Raw genomic sequence first — 25,660 nt, forward strand, 5'->3', positions numbered from 1 at the left:
GTTGGAAGTTGGCTACTTTTTCATGTGAGATGGTGCCAGTGTCGCTTAATCTGCTGGTCTCCATGGAAATACGTGCAATTTATTCATAATGCATAAGATTGAAAATACTGCATCTATATGAATGACTGCTTATGTGCCGGGGCTTCAACCGACTGCCTTCGGTAGTTATGCTGTGAAGATTTGCAGAACTTCGTTGACAACCAGTATCCATAGCAGCGGCGACAGCATGTTTCACTATTTGCTGGTAGCTCTACATTCTGCGCCTGCATTGACGACCCTCCTCCCAAGAATATAATCAATACATTGAACTAAAGTGCCTTACTTTCTATGTCGTACGAAATCCCCAGGTGTTTTTGAAGGCACCTCTAATATCAAGAAAGCCCGTGAAGTTGTCCTCTTTGTCCTCAGAGATTTCTCGTTGAAACTAACTCTTAAATGGCACCTGCAACTGATTTGCTTTTCCAGTAAGCGTGTTGAGCTGTCCATTCGGCGGAAGTCAGCCGTGTGCGGGTCAACAAGCACCACCAGTAATTTTAGGTAGGTAAAACATCGAGAGGGATTTCTAAAATACACGAATTAAATTTCAATATAACAAATTCCTATTGGGAATAATTTCACATCACAAATATCAATGAAGTTAAATTTCAAATATTATGTTTACGTTTTGTGGGTGAAATAATAAACTACAAATTTGTTTTTAAAAATTATTTGTTTATTTTGCATGCAAAAAACCGCAAAAATCACCAAACACAAAATAATTTTGGCAGTAAAAACTTCTGTAAAATTTTTAAGTAAATTTGTGTTTGCCAAATGGCATAATGGAAGATCCGAATAGAATAACTCGACTATCCCAATATCGACATGATCGTTCGAGATTTGCTTGCATCGTTTATAGTTTGGCTGTGATCTTCTTCGCTGTGTCCCTTTTGCAATGGATCCTTATGATTGTGATGTATAAACCTTAATAATGTTATGTAGTTCTTGGTTTAAGTTTAGCTAATTTAATGTTATCTCTCTGCCCGTACGCTTACAGAGAAGGACTACGAGACTTTATTATTGATTTCTATTATATTTCGATATTGGCGCTCATTATTAGCTTGCTCCTGGTGACGGCCTTTGTGTTCTTCGAAAATCTGCGCTTCGCGGCGCCATTAAATTGGTTAATAACGCTTATAATTGTAAGTTTCGTGGTGCTAAGCAGAAATAAGTCATTTTTTATATATTATACTTTTCAGGTCTTCGCAACGACTTGGGGCCTTTCACGTGCCATCGTCGAAGCAAATACATCTCTATTATTGCTTGCTGTACTGTTCGTGCTTATTTTAACTGTGATTTTCATAATGATTGGCGTCTGTATTGGGGTGAGTTTTTTGGCGATTATTATGAAAGTAAGGAGTCCAGTAGTGTGCAGATTAGATTGAGAAAGCTCTGTACTTGGTTTAACAAGTCCTCTGTCGCCATCGAAAAGGGAACCTTCGGTTACTAGCTTTTAGGAACTAGATAACTTGGAGCCTCCTATCAACTATTTACTATGCGACAGGATTCGTCAAGCATCGGTGAGGTTGAATCTTGGGTTATACGTGTAATCTATTTGTTGCCCATCATAATCTCTTGAATCATGATGATTTGTTCTATTTATCCTGGCTAGCATTTGTGCTAGCTTCATTCTCCTTTATATTGAGAAGGAAAAGCAAAACGCACTGAGTTGGATTTCGTCATATCTTTTTATTTATAATTTACCTCTTTCATGTAGCATTTGCCTGCGTGTCTTAATAGGCAGGAGATTATCGGCCAATTTTAATTTTCTCATCCCCCCAAACCCTACTGAATAAAGCCACAGCATTTACTTTACTAAGATCGAATACATAACCACACACACGGGTTAAAAAGGGCAGTAGATTTCCGTGCTAAGAAAGTGGGGGCGGGAGATCAATGTGGCCTGGTGTATTTGTATTCAGGGGGATAGAGTATTTGAAAGCGGATAGAGTCAGATAATACGCGGGTACTCGTTTCCTCGCTGAACATCACTTATCCCGTAATCGTGCTTCGGGACACCAACAACGTGCGGGGGAAAGAAAGGTATCTGTGCTACAGTCAGGAAATTCAGTATTCATTTATAAAATCTTCCACTGGCAAAATATTGTTGGACGTCGCAGCAGCTTGGGATATGCAGGTCCCAGCACACCAAACAAGAAACCCATAAAACACGACCACAGCGGCGGTAGTCATCTGCAGTGTCCTTGATAATCTCACTTTTCGAGGATATAATATCGTTACGGGTCACTGGGGAGGAGAGACGCCTTGTGAGAATGTTGAAAAAGTAGGGCAAAAGACAAAAGTACGAGCAGCTGGAAGCCCAGCGGGTTAGGGGGTTAAAATATACCCACGGTAGGTATGCCTGTCGTAAGAGGCGACTAAAATACCAGATTCAAGGGGTGTGTAGCGCAACCCTTCAGGTTGCCAGCGCAATATATAGCTTCTCCAAACTCAATTATCAACCTCACCTTTCCGCGCGAATCCTGTTTCACTAACAGACGAGGCTCTGGCGACCCCAAGCTCCTCATGGAACTTGGGGGTGGGGAGGGAAGGATGACCTGAATGTTAAATGTGGCCATATAAATCGTTCCCGAGATGGTCGGGCTAGCACGTTAATGGTGCTGTGTTACCGGAGCATATCGGATCTGTATCCGGCAAAGTACCATCACATCGATAACACTCCCCAAAGCCTTCGGGGAGTAACCTTATGGCTATAACAACAACAACAGATGCTGGAGATGCTGGGTGATAGGATTAATGCCCGTCGAATAACAGAAGGTTTACAACCGTTATTACGATCTGCTAACATCCAAAAATCTGAAGCTTCTCCATAAACGAGCTTGTTAAACCTCATAAGCGTGGCTTAGAGAAGACCCATTAAAATAACATACATTGGGATCTGCCTACATATATGGCACTAAGTGTAAATTTGGGTTTCCTGTGAAATTTATAAGAAATGTCTCGCCTTCATTCCATCCTCGGTACATAAACCTGATGAGAACCCGGTTTTTGGTAATATCGTATTTGGTAAGATGTCCTATCACGTCGCAGTGCTAGCTTTTTAGGTCGGGAGCTCAAAAGAGCAGGTGAACGGGAAGTAGTAAAGACATTCGTACATGAATTTTCACAATCATTCTTTATTTATTTCCAGCACGATCTAACCCTGGATGTTGTCATCCTTTTTGTGGTAGCGGTTATATTTTTTGTCGTCTCCGTCTTCTTTGTTATGCTGCAAATTTTGGCTGGCGTTAAATTAGCTTACAGTATATATGCACTGTTTATCATCATAACGGTACTAATGGTGAGTATACTTAGTGGTTTGCAAACAATTACAATTTGAAAAATAAATGTAAGCTTCTACATATTCCTTTAACCCTTTACAGTTCATGATGTATCATGCCCAAACCATAAACGGGTTTCGCTATGCTGAAATGCGGATCAATGACTTTTTATTGGCTGCCCTCATCATTTATCACGATATGACTTTATTATTAATCATGTCGTTTTATTTTATCGCTAAATTTAACGAATGGATTGGTGGAACAGGCCTAAGATTATTTGGCGAATCGTGGTAAGTTCTTAATTTGACCTTACAAGCCATATGCGAATAAATCGACGTGTGATTAAAATATCTCCCTATGTCAACTGCCCGCTCGAAAATAGCCTACTTTAGTTTTCCAAACTGTCGCTATTAGTGCCGCCAAATATTTTAAGAAATTTCAAAAATTGAATTTAAAAAAATTTCGGTTAAGCACTGCCCAGACTCGGTGCCTCGACGCAGTTTGAGCGCCATAGTAGTGTAGCGTCATCAATCACAAGACGAACAGACTGATTCCCAATCTGCGCTTCGAGGGAGATCTTAAGGCCACAATAGAGGTGGACGGTTGGCGCACGGGTGCTCAAATGGTGTACGAGGCGATACATGTGTACACAGATGGTTCCAAAGTAGTGGAAGGAGTAGCGTCTGCGGTATACTGTGCTGATCCGGAAATAAACGGATCCTACATGCTGCCGGATTACTGTAGCGTTTTCCAAGCGGAAATATTAGCCGTAACCAAAGCAGTCGAACCCCTGGAAGAGAATAGCGTAAGCTGCAACCGTGTTAACTTTTATATTGACAGTCAAGCAGCAATTAAGGCAATGATCTCGCATAGCACAGCATCTAAATGCGTGCTAGAGTGTAAGCAGTCTGGAGAGAATCGGGACAGGGAGAAGCATACATCTATATTTAGTCCCAGGGCATATGGGAATAGATGGGGATGAAAAAGCAGATGAACTAGCTAAAAAGGGCGCATCCCCTGAAGCTTGCTCCGTAGACGTCCCAATTATACTGGGCGAGATTAAGCGAAGGCGAGACGTGCACATGATCGACCAAGCGGGAAAGGCGTCGGTTTTAAGCGCGGAGCTGCAAAGTGTCGAAGATTATGTGTAGGTCTAACAACCTTAGACTAACAAAGTTGCTTCTGCCATTAAAACGAGAGTATTTGCCAAGAGGACGGAGTTATTTTATAACATAGGTCCTGGTTTTTGATAGGGTTTTTCAGTTTGGTCGTTAAAACAAACTTTTGGTAACACTACGGACTCATTCAGTCTATGTGAGGTCCTCATGGACCGGCCAGTTCAACCAAACTTAACCTAGGCACAGCCAAGAGTTAAAACTATTTATGAATTAGATGGATGGATTGCAGGAACTCAGCTGCTCTCTTCCTTCAACGGATCACCTCTTTTGCTATTTGTCGTCGTTGTTGTTGTAGCAATAAGGTTTCTCCCCGAAGGCTTTGGGGAGTGTTATCGATGTGATGGTCCTTTGCCGAATACAGATCCGGTACGCTCCGGTAACACAGCACCATTAAGGTGCTAGCCCAACCATCTCGGGAACGATTTATATGGCCCCATTAAACCTTCAGGCCATTCCTCTCTCCCCACCCCCTAGTTCCATGAGGAGCTTGGGGTTGCCAGAGCCGTGTCTGTTAGTGGAACAGGATTCGCCACGGATAGGTGAGGTTGACAATTGGGTTTGGAAAAGCTATATATTGCACTGGCAACCTGAAAAGGTTGCGGTACACATCCCCTTGAAGCTGGTATTATAGTCGCCTCTTACGACAGACATACCTACCGCGGGTATATTCTGACCCCCTAACCCGCTTTAGAGTTCTATTCCTATGCTTTGGCGCGATATTTCGATACTCTCTAATGAATACATATACAGCAGCGAACACAAGAATAGCAGTGGCAATTTTCATCAAATTTTATCAATACTATTTTTTTTTTTCGATATTTTAAGTGAATTTCCATGAATTCTGTCATTGAACGCAAAAAATGTGGAACAAGTTTTCGAAAAAATTCGAAAATCTCGAAATTTTTATTTGGAGCTCACTGAATATTTTTGAGTATATCGTTTTGTAGTCCACTCAATTTTAGCTTCACAAAGAACAAGTAATAAAATCTCTCAAAATTCGCATTGAATTTTGAGATTTTTTTTTGCCGAATGGTGTATAGATTTTCCTCTATAAAATGTCGGATTTATTTTTTTTTATATGGAAGAAAATCTAAAATCTAAAGCAGCCTCTGGAAAAAAATTGTCACAATTCAATGCGAATTTGAAGAGACTTGTACTTTGCTAGGCTAACTTGCATACTAAAAAAAAAAAAAAACACAAACAACAAAAAAAATATTTTGTAAAAAATTGTAAATTTTCGTAGTTTCTCGTATTTTCGAATTTTTTCGGAAAACGCTTTTGAGATTGGTTTCAGTAATAAAATTCATTGAAGCTCATTCATAAAATATCGAAAATAGAAAAACAAGAATTTAATTGACAAATTTTGATAAAAAAATTGCTACTGCTATTTTTACTGTCGCTGCTGTATATACACATTTTACACTTTCTTTGATTTGAAATAAATTCTCTTTTTCAGTTGTGGAGTTGATAGGAATGACACTGAAAGATACGCCGGAGGAGGTATGCCATTTACTGATGCCGACGGTGAAAACAAAGTGGCGCCAATTTATTTGTGAAAAAATGTACTTAAATTTTCAGCACTTTTTCGAAAACTAAAAAATGGTCATGTTGTTATGCTCCACTACTTATTTTTGTGTAAAGGACCATGTTCTGTAACTATATCGAAATGTATGTATATCTTATAACTTTAAACGAGCAATTCTTGTTTGTTTGTATAGCCGAGCGATCTCGGGAACGGCTCAACCGATTTAAATGAAATTTGGCACAGAGACAAGAGCGATACATTCTAAGACTTTCTACCTAGGTGTTGCCACTCAGCATGTTTCACAAGGTTGCCATCTATTCGAAATTAAAAAAAATTGCATGAGATAAAAAAAAAAAAATATGCCGATATGGGTATCAAACGAAAGGTATTTCACTCCGCATTACAATAGGGACATTTTTGAGTAGGGTTGCCATTTAAGGTTGCCACCTATTCGAAATTTAAGAAAATTGCATGAGATATGCCGATATGGGTATCAAACGAAAGGTATTTCACTCCGCATTACAATAGGGACATTTTTGAGTAGGGTTGCCATTTAAGGTTGCCACTTATGCGAAATCAAAACAAAAAGAAACGTTGCCAGCACAACGAAACGTTGCCGAGCAAAGCTCGGTCGCACAGGTACTTTTGTATTATATCTGCATGTAACGAATACAATTTTGAACGATATTCTGAATATATTGAATAGTGTTGGGAAACACCAAAACATTTTATATTTATTTTTGTATATATGTATATATTTTTTTTTAATGCTTAAATATATTTTAAATTTGTTTATATGTTTTCTGAATTTTTAGGTATGTCTTTAGTTCAGTGGTGCATAGTGTAGTTATAGATTTAGATATTCAGTTGATAAATTTTTAATTTCGAGAATAGTTTTATTTTGAAATTTATAATTGTTTGACTTTTTTTTACATATTTTATGCAAATTGTAAACATTGCTAGCAATCAAAAATTTAAGAAAATATTCGAAGAGTATTTGCGAATAACATTTTAAGCGACAAAATTGAAAATTTTTAGGAGAGCATAAAAGTTTTCATCATGGAAAAATGGAGTTTTCCTTGTATTATAACGCGCGTCACTTAAACCGTTTTTCCACTCCTTGAATATTTCTAACTGTACTTTTAGAGGTATAGGGTGCATAATTTTGGCATGTTTGTTGTTTGAGCTGTGTAAGTTTTGAATATTCTGCAAAAAACAGAAAAATTCGGCTTAAAATGTTGTTCTCGATTACTCTTAATTTTTTGGTATGTTGTTTGTATTCTTATGTTTTGTTATTGCGTGATTTCGCAAAAACTACTAAAATATTTTTTTTACATTTATATTAAAAATGTTTATTTTGTTATTATTTCAATATATTGATTAAAATTGCAACTTTTTCAAATAATTTTTTTTTCAATTTTTTTCTTATTACTATTTTTAAGTATTTTGCTTGGTGTACATCTGTACGCAGTATGCAGACTGCTTATATTATTATAATTTATTACAGTAGCGTACATTCGTCCATGGTTATATAGGCTGTAAATATATTAGTAAATAGTAGGATATGAACTTTGTCTTAATTTATTACCATTATTAATATATATGTATGCATATATATAGTTCAATACGTTTATTATATACTTTATATTTCTTAACTTGTCCTCAGTAACTTTATTGCAATGTTGTTCTTTGCTTAAAAATAATAGAAAAACAATCACTCCAATTGCCAAATATTTTCATAAACATTGTTCGCTCTTTTAAAGGGGGAAACGCCCCTATAGTAAGACATTTTTTATATGGATTATATATAAGCATATATATATTTATAAATATGATTAATTATAGAAATATAGGTATATTGATATACATACATATATGATTGTATTTTCAAGTTTTTTTTTTAAACTAAACATTGCTACTATTTTCTTAAAGAGACAGACTTTTTTTAGACGTAAGAAACAACATTTTGTTTTAAAAGTTAATAACATAGTAATATTATTTATTTTTATGGTCTAAGTTGGGTTTATAGATAATATGTAGTTTTTTCAAGTATTAATATTAATATTTTTTAATTTTTTTTTTTTTTTTGATTTTTGCTACTTTTAATTGTAGATTATTCATTTGTAATAATATTTATTGCTAGCACAGCGGAACTGTTACTTTCTTATGACTAAGAATTTGCCTTCTTTTCAGATGTCTTTTAAGTTGAGTAACCGTTGAATTTTAGAAATCTTTTAAGTAAAAAAAAAAATTTAAAATAATTAATTTTCAAAAAGCCTTTGATTTAGATGTTAAGTATTTAATTATTTTCTTGAAAAATTAGTGGTTAATGTTATGTTAGATTAAACTTATTAGTCGAACATCTATGTAATATAGATATAATAACAAATTTTCGAAAATTTGAACAACTTTTTAATTGAAAAACCGCTATTACGAGTTAAGAAAAACTTAAAAAAGGCAATTTTCTTAAAGTAAAAGAATTTTGAAAGTTTTTTGTCTAGTTCGTTTTTTCGAACATGTTAACTGATTTTGTTTTTTGCAAATTGCCAACCAAGAAGCGATTTTTTAAAGTGAAAGAATTTTGAAAATTATTTGGCTGAATTTTTTAAGTTTTATTAAACATTCTCACTGAATGTTTTTGTTTTTGTAAATCCACCAAGAATAAAAAAAATGTAAAAACATATACTTTTATCACATTTTTTTCACGAAAATTTGTAGCGAGTTTATTTTCCAAAAATGTTTAATCAAAAGTATTTTTCCAAATTGTGCAATTGTCAAGGCATTTTGTAAATTTTTTGTTTAAATTTAAAATAAAATTTTTTTTTCGAAAATTTTGAGTGAATTTTTTTTGTTAATTGGAAATTTTTGTGTTTAAATTGCATTTTTTTTTGTCAAAAGATCTTTAGTTCATTATTTTTTTTTTGTAAATCTCCAACCAAGCAAAACAAAATTTATAAAAAGGTATAAATATTGTTTTAAAGTTGTTTTTTTCTAAAATTTGGATTGTATTGATTTTTCGAAAATGATTAGTTAATTAATCAGCAAAAGAAATAAAATTAAAAATGCAAGGTTTAAAGTTTTTTCAAATTTTTCTTTGTGTTCTTTTTTTAATTAGTGGTGGTAATAGTTAAAAAAGAAAAACAATTTCAAAAGCTCTTTACCCTATTTTCCTGAAAATAGCCATACAAAAAATTAAAAAAATTATGATGTGCTTTCAACTTATTTTCTAAAGCTTTTGCGTACTTTCTTTTGGAAATTCTTATACACTATTAATGAAAAATATATAAGAAAGTCGAAAATTTTTGTTTTTCAAAAATGTTGACTGTTTTTTTTAATCATCCTAAACCAGTTAAAAATAACAATTAAAATATTTAATAAAAAAAATATCTAGAGAAAGATTTGTAAAAGTTTATTTTTCGAAATTTGTTTAGAAAAGTACTGTTAGTTTCGGTAGTTTTAACTAATTATAAGCTTCTTTGTTGAAAATTTTTTTAAACTTTTCATTTTATCAATTTCTTCATCGAAAATTTGTTGTATATATCGTTTTTAAATCTCTATACAAATAAGAATTGAAAATGCTTGAAAATCAAATCAAATCAACCCAAATCTAACGATGAAGAAGGCGACTGTGCACCCGATGATGGTAGAGAATAATCTTCCGAGCTGCCACAACGTGCCACTTGCCATGCATCTGCATCCGCATCATCCTCAGAGATAGTCGTCACTGAGCTTATCGAAATTTGAGATAAGCCCGTCGTCGTGGTAGTCGCCAACATTGTACGACTACTAGGCGCACTATAAAACCTCGTTAAACCATGGCGCTTCGGTAGTAGCTGTGTCGACATACTACATGTGCTACCATTCGTGGATGCCGATGAAATTGACATACTCTCCGATGCGCTCTCATCAATGCTCGGCAGCGTTGATGAAGTAGAACGTGCTGAAGCGCTTTCTGTATTGATTAAACGCGTCGGAACAGCACTATGCACTGGTGCTGGAGCGGTATACGAATCAAAACTGTGAAATATAGCAGTCCATTGTGAGTCAATATCTGTTGCTGCTGTATCTGCAATGGGTGTAGTGGGTGTGTTACCAGCACTTGGTGTATTTGGATTTATGATAGTGTTAGCAAAATAATTGTTTAAAGATCCAACAGCCGCACATGCTTCGAGGTAACGTTTGCCATGGTAAACATCTTGCATAGTATTGGCGCGCATAAAAGGCCGTGAAGAAAGGAATGCTGTTGTTGCACTATCGTTTGCCGCTTGAAGTTGCGTATGGGTTTGCATGTGTTCTGTAGTTGAATTATTGTTGGAGGCGGTGCTGCGCATAGGTGGGGGTGGAGATGGTGTTGTACGCAATGAAGCTGGCGCTGTTGATGACGCGGTTATGTTGAAAGTCGGTTGCGTACTGGAAAAGAGTAACTTGCAGCTGGCAGCAACGAGTTTTGCATGCGGCCTATTGAGTAAGCACTGCGCTGAAGCGAACTCATCGCACATCTCATCGGAGACTTCATCTAAATGCGGATGTAACGGATTGTAGTGATTTTGTGGTGTTTGCGTAGCGGTAGTTTTGCGTGCAGATGTTCTAAGCGCTGTGGGTTCGATGATAGTGTTTTGACTCATATATTCAGCCGCGTTCTTCGTAGTTGAGTAGCCGGGCGGAGTTGCAGTTCCTCTAGCCGTTGGATAATCTGTGAGACCAATTTATAAATAAATTATATAAGGAATGAGCAGCTTATAAAAAGTGAGTTTATGCGGGGGTATTCACACTGTAGTGCATGTGAGCGGGAAAAGTTCTCACCGCCTTTTCTGTTTTTATTCTTTCAACCATTGCATGAATACCCTCACGGTATGAGAGATTAAAGGAATTAAACATTAGACAAGCTCCTCTCTACACTCCACTGCATTTGAAGCTTTACGTTTAATAAAACTAAAACAACAACAAAGATAAATTATTCTATTTCATTTAGCATTTGCAAAGCGGTTTGGCGTCTACTCTACCTGGACTGCATACCTTCCGTAGACTCTTCACTATCTTCACATATCGAAATGGGGTTTTTCAGTTTTTTAACAGGCGAAGCTGTACCATTTGCTTCGATGCTTGAGTTATTTGTACCCGAATCGAAAGAGCTCTGCACAACCACATCCATATGCGAATCCAATGAGAACTGTTTGCCTACATAAAGAGTAACAAAGAGAGATGATAAGTATTAAGTGCGAGTTTTAAGAAAAGCACCCCTTACCTGACATCAAAATACCTCGCACCCGTCGCCGCATCGATGGTGATTCCTGGTGCTGTGAAAAAGTGTGATATTTTATATTGTTTTTATAAAAAGTGAAATAAGTTGTGCTTACAGCAATTCGTACGCCCGCATAGGTTTTTGCCAAAAACTCATCCGCATCGAATATTGCTGCAAATGAACCGTTGACGATTTTCGGTGAGAGTGGTGAATTCGAGAGTAGGAGGCTGGAGCCAAAGCCTTCGCTTTTTTCTTTGGTATCTGTGGAATTGTAAAGACTACAAATAGTTGACATAATATTTAAAGAAAACATATGGGTCGTAGTTTATTCTAGCAAACTTTGGTGTTAGAGTTTTAAAAAATTTTCCACACTGTATTCTTTTCTAATTTTCGTTCAATCTTTTAATCCAACTCCCACTTCCACTACCACCCCATTCCCACTTTCAAACAAGCCTGAAAACAATCTGCATACAGTTTATCCCGTTTTACGAAATTATTTTGGACTAGTGCCCAATGAATATCGAAACAGTTTCTTAATTGTCCACAAAATGATCACGAATGCAATCCGAAAATGACAACAAAATAGTCCTGATATGATCATCAAAGTAATTCCGAAACGATACCAGAATAGTCCCGAATTGCTGAAACTATGCCAAAATTGCCTCGAAACTATACCAAAAAAGTTCCGGGAAAATCTCAAAAATATTCTAAGTGGTCATGAAACAGTCTAAACAAAATCTTAAAACAATCCCCAAATGGTTCCAAAATTTTTTTAAAATTCAGGTTCGTTACACCCTTCACATTACTTGAGCGTATTATAAGTGAACACCTACGATGATCCTGAAAAGTCCAGGTGGTTGTCAAATAATCGGTTTTGATCTTATAATAATGAGGATCAACAGTGGATGCAATTCAAACAGCATTCAGGGAGGACTTTAGAGCGGTGGGCGGGAAGTTGCTAAAGTAAGCAGCGCCTTCAAGCGATAAATGCTTAACATTGATGATCTAAGCGAAGCTACCCATCAGCAAGCGCATTATCGGACGTCGTCCTATCTCGAAAAATGCCATTATCTCCGCGTCCACGTCAAGACGCCAAGAAAAACTCAATGTCACGAACATTAGTTAACGTAAGAAAGAGTCAAGAAAAAAGGCTCTTGATATTCACATCAGTTCGGGATATAACGCAATGATATTAGCAGAAGCACGACGACCTAAATTACCATCTTACGCAGATTTTGATTGGACATGCCACCTTCAAGGAGTATTTATACAAACGTAGGATGGAGGAGGACCAATTCTGTCTACACTGTCACCCCGAACTGGTAAACGCAGCTCATGCTACATTTCATAGCCCTCGTTTTCTAATTTTGCAAAGAAAGGGGAAGGAAAAACAAAAACAAAAAAATAAAGAACAAAAAGAAAAAGAAAAGCAAATACAAAACCAAAATAAAAATATAAACATAATCGCAAACATAAACTAACCATAAACACATAAACAGAAACAAAAACATAAAAATTAAAATAAGCATAAACAGATAAACGAAAAAGACAAACTCAAACATAAACATGAACATTATCATAAACATTACCATCAACATAAACATAAGCATAAACATTAACATAAATATAACAATAAATATAAACATAAAAAATATACACAAAAACAGAAACAAAAGCGAAAAAAATAAAAAAATAAAAAAACCGAGACAAAAAAAAATTTAAAATGTAAACTATAAATAAAACAAAAAATAACATGGGATATTCACGTATGCCGGTCATATGGTTATATCTTCACTCAGTTTACGAAAAGAAAATGCATTAAAGAGAACAAATTAACAGCAGTGCTTTGGTCCGAATGTAAGTAACTATTTCTGCCATGAAAAGCTTCTCAGGTAAATCGCACCAGGTATTGGTTTATTTACTTCTTTTAACTAAAAAACCAGGCTTACGTGAATACCCTTAATATTTTCTTTATTATTATTATTTATTTTTTTAAAGAGTTCCTTGTGGAATTTTATTCAAATTTTAAAACTGTTAGAAAGTATGTAAGAATAAAATAAAACAAGTAAGGAAGGTTAAGTTCGGGTGTAACCGAACATTACATTCTCAGTTGAGAGCTATGGTGACAACATAAGGGAAAATAACCATGTAGGAAAATGAACCGAGGGAAACCCTGGAATGTGTTTGTATGACATGTGTATCAAATGAAAGGCATTAAAGAGTATTTTATGAGGGAGTGGGCCATAGTTCTATAGGTGGACGCCATTTAGGGATATAGCCATAAAGGTGGATTAGGGTTGACTCTAGAATGCATTTGTACGATATGGCTATCAAATGAAAGGTGTTAATGAGGGTTTTAAAAGGGAGTGGTGGTTGTTGTATAGGTGGTCGCCTTTTCGAGATATCGCCATAAAGGTGGACCAGGGGTGACTCTAAAATGCGTTTGTACGATATGGGTATGAAATGAAAGGTGTTAATGAGTATTTTAAAAGGGAGTAATCCTTAGTTCCATAGGTGGACGCCGTTTCGAGATATCGCCATAAAGCTGGACCAGGGGTGACCCTACAATTTGTTTGTACAATATGGGTATCAAACGAAAGGTGTTAATGAGTATTTTAAAAGTGAGTAATCCTTAGTTCCATAGGTGGACGCCGTTTCGAGATATCGCCATAAAGGTTGACCAGGGGTGACCCTAGAATTTGTTTGTACAATATGGGCATCAAACGAAAGGTGTTAATGAGTATTTTAAAAGGGAGTGGGCCTTAGTTCTATAGGTGGACGCCGTTTCGAAATATCGCCATAAAGGTGGACCAGGGGTGACTCTAGAATGTGTTTGTACGATTTGGGTATCAAATTAAAGGTATTAATGAGGGCTTTAAAAGAGAGTGGTGGTTGTTGTATAGGTGGTCGCATTTTCAAGATATCGCCATAAAGGTGGACCAGGGGTGACCCTAGAATATGTTTGTACGATATGGGTATCAAATGAAAGGTGTTAATAAGTATTTTAAAAGGGCGTGGGGCTTAGTTTTATAGGGGGACACCTTTTCGAGATATCGCCATAAAGGTGGGCCAGGGGTGACTCTAGAATGAGTTTGTACGATATGGGTATCAAATTGAAGGTATTAACGAGATTTTTAAAAGGGAGTGGTGTGAAGTCGTTTTCCAGATATCGACCAAAATGTGGACCAGGGTGACCCAGAACATCATCTGTTGGATACAGCTAATTTATTTATATATGTAATACCTGCCAAGATTTTAAGGGTTTTTTATTTCGCCCTGCAGAACTTTTGCATTTGCTTCTACTTAATATGGTAGGTGTCACAACCATTTTATAAAGTTTTTTCTAAAGTTATATTTCGCGTCAATAAAACAATCCAATTACCTTACCATATTTCATCCCTTCTTTCGTATTTGGTATAGAATTATGGCATTTTATTCATTTTTCGTAATTTTCGATAACGAAAAAGTGGGCGTGGTCATAGTTGGATTTCGTTCATTTTTCATACCAAGATAAAGTGAGTTCAAGTAAGCACGTGAACTAAGTTCATTAAAGATATGTCAATTTTTGCTCAAGTTATCGTGTTAACGGCCATGCGGAAGGACAGACGGACGACTGTGTATAAAAACTGAGCGTGGCATCAACCGATTTCGCCCGTTTTCACAGAAAATAGTTAACATCATAAAATCTATGCCTCTACCAAATATCAAAAGGATTGGTTAATTTTTGTTCGACTTATGGCGTTAAAAGTATCCTGGACAAATTAAATGAAAAAGGGCGGAGCCACGCCCATTTTGAAATTTTCTTTTATTTTTGTATTTTGTTGCACCATATCATTACTGGAGTTGAATGTTGACATAATTTTCTTATATACTTTTTGTTAAAATTTTACTTTAAAAAAAAATTTTTTTTTAAGTGGGCGTGGTCCTTCTCCGATTCTCCGATTTTGCTAATTTTTATTAAGCGTAGATATAGTAATAGGAGTAACGTTCCTGCCAAATTTCATTATGATATCTTCAACGACTGTCAAATTACAGCTTGCAAAAGTTTTAAATTACCTTCTTTTAAAAGTGGGCGGTGCCACGCCCATTGTCCAAAATTTTACTAATTTTCTATTCTGCGTCATAAGTTCAACTCATCTACCAAGTTTCGTCGCTTTAGCTGTCTTTTGTAATGAATTATCGCACTTTTTCCGTTTTTCGAAATTTTCGATATCGAAAAAGTGGGCGTGGTTATAGTCCGATATCGTTCATTTTAAATAGCGATCTGAAATGAGTGCTCAGGAACCTACATACCAAATTTCATCAAGATACCTCAAAATTTACTCAAGTTATCGGGTTAACGGACGGACGGACATGGCTCAATCAAATTTTTTTTCGATCCTGATTATTTTGATACATGGAAGTCTATATCTATCTCGATTCCTTTATATATGTACAACCAACCGTTATCCAATCAAACTTAATATACTCTGTGAGCTCTGCTCAACTGAGTATAACAAGTAAGGAAGGCTAAGTTTGGGTGTAACCGAACATTACGTACTCAGATGAGAGATTTGGAGACAAAATAAGGGAAAATTACCATGTAGGAAAATGAATCTAGGGTAGCCCTGGAATGTGTTTGTATGACATGTGTATCAAATGAAAGGTATTAATGAGGGTGTTAAAAGGGAGTGATCCTTAGTTGTATATGTGAAGGCATTTTCGAGATATCGACCAAAATGTGGACCAGGGTGACTCAGAACATCATCTGTCGGGTACCGCTAATTTATTTATAAATAAAATACCACGAACAGTATTCTTGCCGAGATTCTAAGGGCTTTTGATTTCGCCCTGCAGAACTTTTTCATTTTCTTCTACTTAATATGGTAGGTGTCACACCCATTTTACAAAATTTTTTCTAAAGTTATATTTTCCGTCAATAAACCAATCTAATTACCATGTTTCATCCCTTTTTTCATATTTGGTATAGAATTATGGCATTTTTTTCATTTTTCGTAATTTTCGATATCGAAAAAGTGGGCGTAGTCATTGTCGGATTTCGGCCATTTTTTATACCAAGATAAAGTGAGTTCAGATAAGTACGTGAACTATGTTTAGAAAAGATATATCGATTTTTGCTCAAGTTATCGTGTTAACGGCCGAGCGGAAGGACAGACCGTCGACTGTGTATAAAAACTGGGCGTGGCTCCAAGCGATTTTCACTGAAAACAGTTATCGTCATAGAATCTATACCCCTACCAAATTTCACAAGGATTGGCAAATTTTTGTTCGACTTATGGCTTTAAAAGTATTCTAGACAAATTAAATGAAAAAGGGCGGAGCCACGCCCGTTTTGAAATTTTCTTTTATTTTTGTATTTCGCTGCACCATATCATTACTGGAGTTGAATGTTGACATAATTTACTTATATCCTGTAAAGATATTCAATTTTTTGTTAAAATTTGACTTTAAACTTTTTTTTTAAAAGTGGGCGTGTTCTTCATCCGATTTTGCTAATTTTTATTTAGGACATATATAGTAATAGTAGTAAAGGTTCTGCCAAATTTCATCATGATATCTTCAAACGACTGCCAAATTACAGCTTGCAAAACTTTTAAATTACCTCCTTTTAAAAGTGGACGGTGCCACGCCCATTGTCCAAAATTTTACTAATTTTCTATTCTGCGTCATAAGGTCAACCCACCTACCAAGTTGCATCGCTTTCTCAGTCTTTGGTAATGAATTATCGCATTTTTTCGGTTTTTCGAAATTTTCGATATCGAAAAAGTAGGCGTGGTTATAGTTCGATATCGTTCATTTTAAATAGCGATCTGAGATGAGTGCCCAGGAACCTACATACTAAATTTCATCAAGATACCTTAAAATTTACTCAAGTTATCGTGTTAACGGACAGACGGTCGGACGGACATGGCTCAATCAAATTTTTTTTCGATACTGATGATTTTGATATATGGAAGTCTGTATCTATCTCGATTCCTTTATACCTGTACCACCAACCCTTATCCAATCAAAGTTAATATAATCTGTGTGCAAAGCACGCTGAGTAAAAAAATATAGAATAACCAAAATCTTTGTAATTAAAGTTGGTTCATGCCCAATGTGATACCCCATTTTGGTTTGGTCTAGAATACAGCCCATCAAACGAACTTTGAACTCACCTTTTAGATAAACCTTATTTCTATTTGATATCGTAATATTCATCTCATCTAGAATCATAGAAGCTACTCTTCTTATTTCATTCCAATCTTTAACAATATCATCGACAGTTGTATTTGTAGATGTAACTGTAAATCGTATAACATATTTGCCCTTCAACGACGAAGGTATACAATGAAGATTACCACGATGATTGAGACGCTTCAAAAGACGTTCAGTAATCTCATTATCACCCTTAATCCGAAACACAACCATGCCTTGAAGATTAGAAAAGGATTTGGTTTACGTAACATAGTGCCAATTAATAAAATTTTAACTTACCCAAATGCCGTTTGGCTGGAATTTCGAAACGATGATCAGCCAAGACTAATGCTTCGAATTTCTGCGCCAAACGCACGCCTTCGCGTATATGCTTTTGTAGACCTTTAATACCGAACGAACGTAAAACGAAGAAAACTTTTAAAGCGCGAAAACGCCTACTCAACGGTATCTGCCAATGCATATAGTCAATGGAGACACCGGAGTTTTCATGTTGCAAATAGAGAGGCTCAACATTGAAGGTGCGATGTACGGCCGTGCTGTCCTTGACCCTAAGCGATAGCAAAAATTACTCTTAAGTGTGATTTGCTCACTTTCCCCCAAAATCATTTACCATAAAGCTGTTGCATCAAAATGTACCATCAACCACTTGGATGGATTGAAAGCAATTGAATCAGCACGCTCGATTCCCCGTAGCCAAGTGCGAAATTCCGGACATATGAAAGCGCTGCCGGCGTATGCGCTATCGACATGTAGCCAAATATTGAAATCACGACAGACATTGCCGATCTGAGGGAGGTAGATTTAAGATTTAAAATAAACTAAACAACAGTATCACTAGCACTTGCAAAATGTTATGTTTTATTACCTCTTCCAAATTGTCAAAGGAACATGAACCCGTTGTACCCAAAGTGGCGCAAACCTAGAAAAGTTGTGACATTTTAATAGTTTACCATAACTTGAAGAGAGACGTTGAAATTTCTATGAATTTTACATTAAACACGATTACACTATTAGATACGTTCTGGTGTCCAACAAGTTCGCAATAGAGTTGGCAGATTCCGCCTTTTTTGAGGAACAACGGAATATGTGACAGTGTCTTCTCGGTCGGAGCGATTTTTTACCCCGATATCTGCCTTCACAGTCGTTTGCATTATCTACCGCGAATTAGCCAGATTAGTACATGACTCTATCTAAAAATTGCGTGAGAGATTCAAGCCATAAGCGAACACATAATTTCGAGCTTATCATTGCAGCTTCATACTTGGAAGATCTACTATCGAATAGGTCCTTCCGATATGCCAAATCCCGCAGAAAATCCACGAAAAGATAATCGACATGCACAACGTCCTCTTCGACTTCAGAGCAGAACAGCGCCAACAGTGGCCTGTATTCTATGTCTGAATTAGAGTTAGGAAAGAATAAATGAATCGGCGAATTCATGCCTTGGCAGTCACATCACTATTGATCTACATCAGAATAGAGGTTTACGTCTTATTATATACCGGCGGCGGCGGCGTGTCCGGCGCGCCGGCAAAGTGATCGGCGTAAACCTCTGAATTGAATGGCTGGACTTCAGAGTATCACATTGTCCACAACTAATGAATATGGAAACATACTGCTGCCGTCAATGGTATGTTTGACTATCTGGAACACCATCATTAACTTGCGGATGAGTATCTGGGAGGCTTGTAAAGCGAAAATTCAAAAAAATAATATTTGGAAAGGTTTTGTTTATATGTATTTAAAGAAATCGACATTTCGGCCATTTCGCAAAGATCCGCGGTTTTTGCGTCTCGCGGATCGTTCAGAAAATTTCGTGCAGCCAGAGGGAGAAATACTTAAAATGGTAACACTTTTGTAGCGTAGTTTCACTGAAGGAGATGTTCTGGGCTAACTATAATACCCGTCGTCGACACGATTGCTTTAAATCATTTGTGGCTCCTTGTTGGTTACGCAAAAGGCGACTTACGGTTGCTACTGATGGTCTATTAAAAGTCATGACTCTCGTGGCACAGTTTTAACGATTAGCATCAATGCTGGCTTGTTGTTGATCGCACCAAAGGGCGCCTTCAGTTTTTGCGGCTGTTTCTAAGAGTTACAATCCCCGACGTGCGAACAGTAGCAATCCCGACCACCAGTCGCTACCGCGCATCCTGACCCTTATACAATATGTCAGCACAGAAGCTATAGGTCTGCGACTTCGAACTCATACCTTCGTCGACGTCACTTTCCTAGAAGCTCTAGGTGTAGCTCCGAAGACTTTCTGACGGATGTTTTTGTCGCGCTATGCTTTCGAGCTACACCAGAAAAAAACCTTGAAGCATTAGGAGGTAACTATTCTGCCAGGGATGCCGCTCTCGACATCATAAGCAGTCTAAGTGGATATCATTGCGTAACTCATGGGTGAAAATCGTATAATCCTTGGCGCATCTACATAATTTAAACTTGCAAGGACCGTGGATAAAAGTTTTAAAATGTAGACCAAAATTTGCATACGTTTGTGTTCGATAAATTTACTTCAATAGTCTTCATTTCCGGCCTTATGATATAAGAGCTCATTATGGATGACCGCCTTCAGTTTTCAGACTAGCTCGACTATCTCCTACGTTAGGGTAGCAGAATACTCGGACATTTGTTCGACTGTATTGGGAAAGCTTTCGCTTCACCACTTTGAGTGTTCTTGCGAAGCACCTGGTAAATATATGTGCTTACCTACGTATTCACATTTGTAACAGGAGCTGTAACGTCGTGAAATTTAAACACGGTTGTTAGGCTATATACAATGTGATTCACTCCAAGGTACTAACTAGTTGGGGATAGGGCCACCAACTTTAGGAAGTGTCAAACCGGGAGACTTGGGTGTCGAATGAAGAAGTGTGAAAATCAAGAATAATATTTGGAACGCTATTTTATAGTTAAGCAAATAAAATGATTTTTCCGACCCTTCTAATAACTCATTTCAAAGGAGAATATAAACCACTGGAGCATTCTAAAGGCTTTGTATCACTGATTTCCCTTATTCTTTCAGCCACTAGGGATATAAAATTCGGCATCTTTTTCGGGTAACTTGCTTTTTTAACAACTTGAGGACATTTTGAAAATGTGTTCTACATTTTGGGACATTTTATTTAAATTCATTGTTCTTTATTAATTTTTTGAAAAAATTATGTGAAGTGAGCATTTAAATTTATTATATGTATAACTTTTCTTTAAGTGTTTTGTTTTAATAACTTGGTGAATTCGGCAATGCGAAATCCGGCATTGAAAGCGCCTGTTTTCTCAAATAACTTTTGAACGGTTAGAAAGTATTAAATTTCGCAATAGGATTTTTATAACATCCCTTGATACTCCTTTCGCCATATCGGACCAATTTTCGAGACGAACAATAAATGGCCTAGACAGCATCAAAAGAGTAGAAACATAGTAAGGCGCCGGACACCGCCGCCGCTGCGCCGATTTTTTTTGACATTCGGCGGCGGCGTTCGAAAAACCACGCTAATCGGCGGCGGCGTTTATCGGCGGCCTATATCTCTACGTCAGAAGTCTCTTATAAAACGTTCCCAAATAAATGAGTTTGTATCATGGACGGTGCCTAGAGAAGGCGGGATGGCGCTTGGAGTATTCTAGAGCAAAGTTCTACGGGAGATTTATAGTCCTGTCCATAACGCGAACGGTGCTAATCGAAGAAGGTTAAATGATGAGGTGTACAAACTTTAGGCAACGAACAAAAGCTTGGCTGCTTGGTTCATATGCGATTGAAAGAAGACGTTCCCACTCTGAAGTAATTATTGCGGGAAAGGTGGAGAAGAACTTTATTCTCTTGAATTGAAGTCAGCTATAGTGAGACAGGATAACACCGATCACTTTACATTCCAAATTTATAATCCGTTCTGCATCACTGACCCAGCAACACGCCTATTATGCTTACTCTGCTGTTAAAAATTTCGCGCCACCCTTCCTTGAAATACAGTAAATTCAAACATCCTTTCAGACAAATAAAAATACTTCCATAATTTCAAGTCCACTACTTTCTTAAACAAATGCGCCCATTCACCGTTTCTTAGTTTATTGCTTATTATTTATCATTTCGCTTTCACCAAAAGCGCATTGACAAGAAAGCTTCGCAAGCAATATTATTATTACTTTTGCTCGATAAAATGCAAGCTCTAATCCTCTTTGGTCTGATTGTAATGACAGCTGCCGCATGCCACTACTTAACTGTAAACAGCAAATTTCTACAAGAAGTGTTTATATGCCTGTGTCTATGCAAGTGCTCAACAGAGACACCAATACTAATTGGCCCCAAAGGGACTGAAAAAGCAAAGGATAGCAATCAAAAGCCAGAGCAGACGCGTCTTCTTTGCACACAATGCCCATTGGACAAAATAAAGTTAGAGTGACAGCTTTTAAATAAGTAGTACCTATTGCAGCCAGAGCATGGCTTAACAGTAGCGACTCGACCACAATTTAATTGCTAAGCTCTTTTGGTTAAAAATAATACATAATAGGATATAAATAATTTGTTGTTGAAAATACTTTTACTGTGAACGTTAATTATTTACCCAAAATGGCACAAGTCCTTGCTTAATGTCATCCTCGATAGCCTCACGCAAAGCATTGCCACGCATTGCCAAACTGTCATCGGCCTCAATGAAACGCATACGCACAAGTCCTGTAAATGAAAGGAGAAAAAAAAGAAATCGGCACATTAGGGTGGTACCTAAAAAATAAAATAAACAACTTTTTCAGTTTAAATACACATTTTGGCCCCGACTGGAGACGGTTAAAGCGTATCACACAGGGGTCAAAGCTCATACTATTGGTGAAAATTCCTATCGGGACTTAACATTGGCTTGTGAGGCCTTCGGCTGTAGTAATATCGATTGTGATTATTAGATAACAAACAATTAACTGTCTGAGTATTCGTAGGTAAGCTTGAGCTTTGCCCCCTGTGCAATACGCCCTAACATTGGCACCAGCATTTCAATTCCACCATGGCATTGCCGTCTGGAGAAAAGTGAATCGTTATTTAAGTTTTAAGGACCACTCTAATGTAAATACACCTGCGTATACAAATATAGCAGCAGAAGTTATTAGCAAAATGTATTAATTTTACTTTTTTTATTTTCTTTAATACTAATTTCAAAAACGTTTTAAAAAAATTTAAATTTCGTAGTTTTTAAAAATCCTTTACGATAATTTCCAAATTTTTATTTAGAACCTGAAGAAACTTTTAAAGTATGAAAACTATTCACATGAAACTGATTATCAGCTTATGTGGTTATATTTTGAACACAGTTTATAAAACCAAGATACATTATAAAGAATAAATTTTTGAGCGAATAGATTGATAACCAATTGACGTGAAACGCCCACGCGTTAACCTACTTCAAACACGTTTTCGAAAAAATTCAAAAAAATTTTGAAAATCCTAATGAAATTTTCAAATCTTTAAATTGAATTTAAGGACAGTTTTTGAGAATGTCAACCAATTTCAAACTAAATCGAAAATTCGAGAATTTTCTAAAAAACCTAATGAAAATTTCCAGCTTTTTTAATTAAATTTAGCAAATTTCGTAGGCATGAAAACTATGTCTGCTTATTTCGAAAACGTTTTCAAAAAAAAAAAAAAAAAATCGAATATGAAAAACACTTTAATAAGCATCATGCATGTCCTAAAATTTTTCTTTATAATTAGGAAGTTTTCTAAGAACGTCATTCATTTTACTCTGACAGCAACTTCTCAACATTCGCATTAATTTTTAACAGTCTTCTTAAAGACTGAGACATCCAAGAACTCCTGGAAGTCAAAAATTTTCTGGACTACAAAACTGCGTATTAAAGTTTTCTAAAGCTCTGCGTAAAACCTGTAACGTTTCATAATTGTTTTTTTTTTTTTATTTCTGGAAGTTTCAATTTTTTTCGAAAATGTTTTTGAAATTACAAATGTACTTCTCGAATGCTCGAATTTTGTTCGAAAAGTTTTCTAAAATTGATTTAGATAGTTCGAGTTAATGAGTTATTAAAATGCTTGTTTTGAGTTAACGCAAATAATAAAAAAAAAAAACTGATTTGAATTGACCACATCTTTTTCAGTTTTAGCTAAATTATAATTGAAGTTCAGAATTTTCAATTGAACTTCAATTATAATTTTCTGAACTTCAATTGTAATTTTCTGAACTACAAATAAAAATTCTGAGCTTCATTTTTAATTTTCTGAACTTAAATTGAAAATTTTGAACTTCAATTTCAACTTTCTGCACTTAAACTGAAAAAGGTGTAGAAACTGTTGCTGCTAATTTTACACAAGCAGGTGTATAAGTGACGACCACATTAAAATTTTATTAAAACTTAGTCATCATACCACAAAACTTACCTATAAGCGCCGCCTTTTCCACACTCGAATGCGCCTGATCTGAGCAATAAGCCACCAGTCTTGCATTGATTTCCGCATCTTGAAAACCTGGATGCTTTTCATGAAATCGCTGTATGGCACGTGTACGTCCCGCTAGCAAACATACCAACGTCGCCTCACTCGCTGTTGTTTGTATGACACCACCGCCAGGACTTTTGTTGTGTAAATGTAGAAAATCATCAGGTAATCCGATCATTTTACCCAACCAATTCATTACAATCACTTCAAGTTCGGTACAAGCTGGCGAACTGGCCCATGTGAAGCCCAAGCAGTTGATAGCATCAGCCAACATATCGCCCAGCAGTGATGGAAAGGAATTGACCGCTGGGAAATAGGCATGCATGTGTGGACTTTGCCAGTGTGTAATGCCAGGCATGATGACACGTTCCACATCGGCAAATATCGCATCCCAATTTTCACCTTCAATTGGCGCGAATTCGGGTAACAAACCCTTCATGTAGCCCGGTTTGACATCGGGAAATACGCGACGGTCACGAATGTTTTCTAAATAATCGGCGATGTAGTCGACCATCTCTTTGCCTGTGTGGTAGAAACAATTAATGAATGGTAAGGGAGAATAGGTATTAAGGCTTTTATTTTGTTTCCATAAATCACAAACCAAGATGTAGATGGGGACTTGAATTTCTATACGTTACGTAGATCTTACGATCATTTTTTTTAATCTTTTTCTTTCCCCTCTCTTTCTATATTATCATTTTAACCGTTCTACTTTCTGTTCCTATTGCTTTTCTCTCAAGGTCCAATCTCAAACCTTTAGGCCCAAAACTCATAGTCCAATGTTAAATGCTTTAAAACCAAGGGTCACAGCTTCAAGGGCAAGTGAAAAGCCAGAGCTCATAGCTCAAAGTCTAGAGCCCAAAAATTAAATATCAGAAATCAAAACTCATAGATCCAAGGTCGGATTGATCAAAGCCCAAAGGGGAAAGCTCAAAGTAGGAAGGTCTAAACTCAAATTCCAAAGCTTAAAGTAAAAAGATGAACTGCTAGAGTTAAAAGCCAAAGTTTAGGTATTTGATCAAAGTTCAAACCTCAGAGGTCCTAGCATAATTTCCAATCCTTTAAGCTGTTAGCCCAAAGATCAATGGTCAGAATTGAAGCTCAAAGTTCAATTCTTTAGTCAATGTTCAGAGCTAAAAATATGAACCTACACTGAAAGAAAAATACTGGTAAAATCAACCAAAATACGGGTCAATTCAACCGAAATTTCTGTAAATTTTTATCCATCGCAACAAGATGTTGAACTGCGCACAAATCGTTGATTCGTAATTGACCGTTTTAGTAGTCAAATGAACAAAAAAAAAGTTGTTGCGACAGCTTTGTACGAAAGTACCTATGTTGCGGTATTTGCAAGGCAGATGAGTTTTCACTGAGATCTTTTCATGGCAGAAATACTCCCGGAGTACTTGCCGAACAGTGCCAAGGTGCGACCCCGCTTAGGAAAATTTTCTTCTAACTGAAAAATCTTATTTCTAAAATTTTTATGTTGTTTTGCCCGGGGTGTGATCCAAGGGTTTTCGGTGTGGTAGGCAGAGCACGCTACCATCACACCACGGCGGCCGCCATATACATACGTAAATATGTGCATACATATAGTACACAGCATACATAAGTACAAAGTAGAGAGCGCAGTGAGCGTAAAATTCTCTTTGAAATTCGCTCGTGTATTGACTGTTGATCGCTGTTGAAACTACCAGTGAGATCAGTTCTGCTAACCAAAAAATCAGTTAGATTGATTAGGAATCTGTCAATTTTACAGAATTTTGT

General features: G+C 36.5%; 2 protein-coding genes across 3 annotated transcripts in view; one reads left to right on the forward strand and one right to left on the reverse strand.

Moving 5' to 3' along the window:
• The first annotated feature begins 24 nt into the window (after positions 1 to 24).
• LOC137244983 (protein lifeguard 3-like) lies at positions 25 to 8,281 on the forward strand. The gene is made up of 6 exons (XM_067774874.1): positions 25 to 952; positions 1,034 to 1,178; positions 1,236 to 1,361; positions 3,188 to 3,337; positions 3,420 to 3,607; positions 5,952 to 8,281. Exons 1-6 carry the CDS (start codon positions 819 to 821, stop codon positions 6,049 to 6,051), a joined length of 843 nt encoding a protein of 280 aa, XP_067630975.1. The 5' UTR covers positions 25 to 818; the 3' UTR covers positions 6,052 to 8,281.
• Hdc (histidine decarboxylase) overlaps positions 6,715 to 25,660 on the reverse strand; it is a 32,142-nt gene continuing 13,196 nt past the window's right edge. Inside the window, exons 2-11 of one of the 2 annotated variants that reach the window (XM_067774873.1) lie at positions 23,837 to 24,415; positions 22,023 to 22,132; positions 18,326 to 18,379; positions 18,071 to 18,246; positions 17,740 to 18,008; positions 17,421 to 17,675; positions 11,378 to 11,523; positions 11,266 to 11,317; positions 11,037 to 11,198; positions 6,715 to 10,713 (exon numbers count right to left, since the gene is read on the reverse strand). In XM_067774873.1, the coding sequence (XP_067630974.1) occupies positions 9,617 to 10,713; positions 11,037 to 11,198; positions 11,266 to 11,317; positions 11,378 to 11,523; positions 17,421 to 17,675; positions 17,740 to 18,008; positions 18,071 to 18,246; positions 18,326 to 18,379; positions 22,023 to 22,132; positions 23,837 to 24,415 (2,900 nt within the window). In that variant the 3' untranslated portion in view covers positions 6,715 to 9,616. Of the gene's footprint in view, positions 10,714 to 11,036; positions 11,199 to 11,265; positions 11,524 to 17,420; positions 17,676 to 17,739; positions 18,009 to 18,070; positions 18,247 to 18,325; positions 18,380 to 22,022; positions 22,133 to 23,836; positions 24,416 to 25,660 lie in introns of both variants that reach the window. The other variant, XM_067774872.1, reaches the window with a different exon arrangement.

This window comes from Eurosta solidaginis, chromosome 3 (genome assembly GCF_040869045.1).
Source record: "Eurosta solidaginis isolate ZX-2024a chromosome 3, ASM4086904v1, whole genome shotgun sequence".
In the NCBI taxonomy this organism is placed as follows: domain Eukaryota; kingdom Metazoa; phylum Arthropoda; class Insecta; order Diptera; family Tephritidae; genus Eurosta; species Eurosta solidaginis.

Excerpts from the sequence above, each read along its gene's own strand:
- LOC137244983 (XM_067774874.1), top strand. The coding sequence starts at position 819 with ATGGAAGATCCGAATAGAATAACTCGACTATCCCAATATCGACATGAT. Across the intron at positions 1,179-1,235 it reads GGTTAATAACGCTTATAATT|GTCTTCGCAACGACTTGGGG; the intron begins GTAAGTTTCGTG and ends TATACTTTTCAG. Across the intron at positions 3,608-5,951 it reads AGATTATTTGGCGAATCGTG|TTGTGGAGTTGATAGGAATG; the intron begins GTAAGTTCTTAA and ends TCTCTTTTTCAG.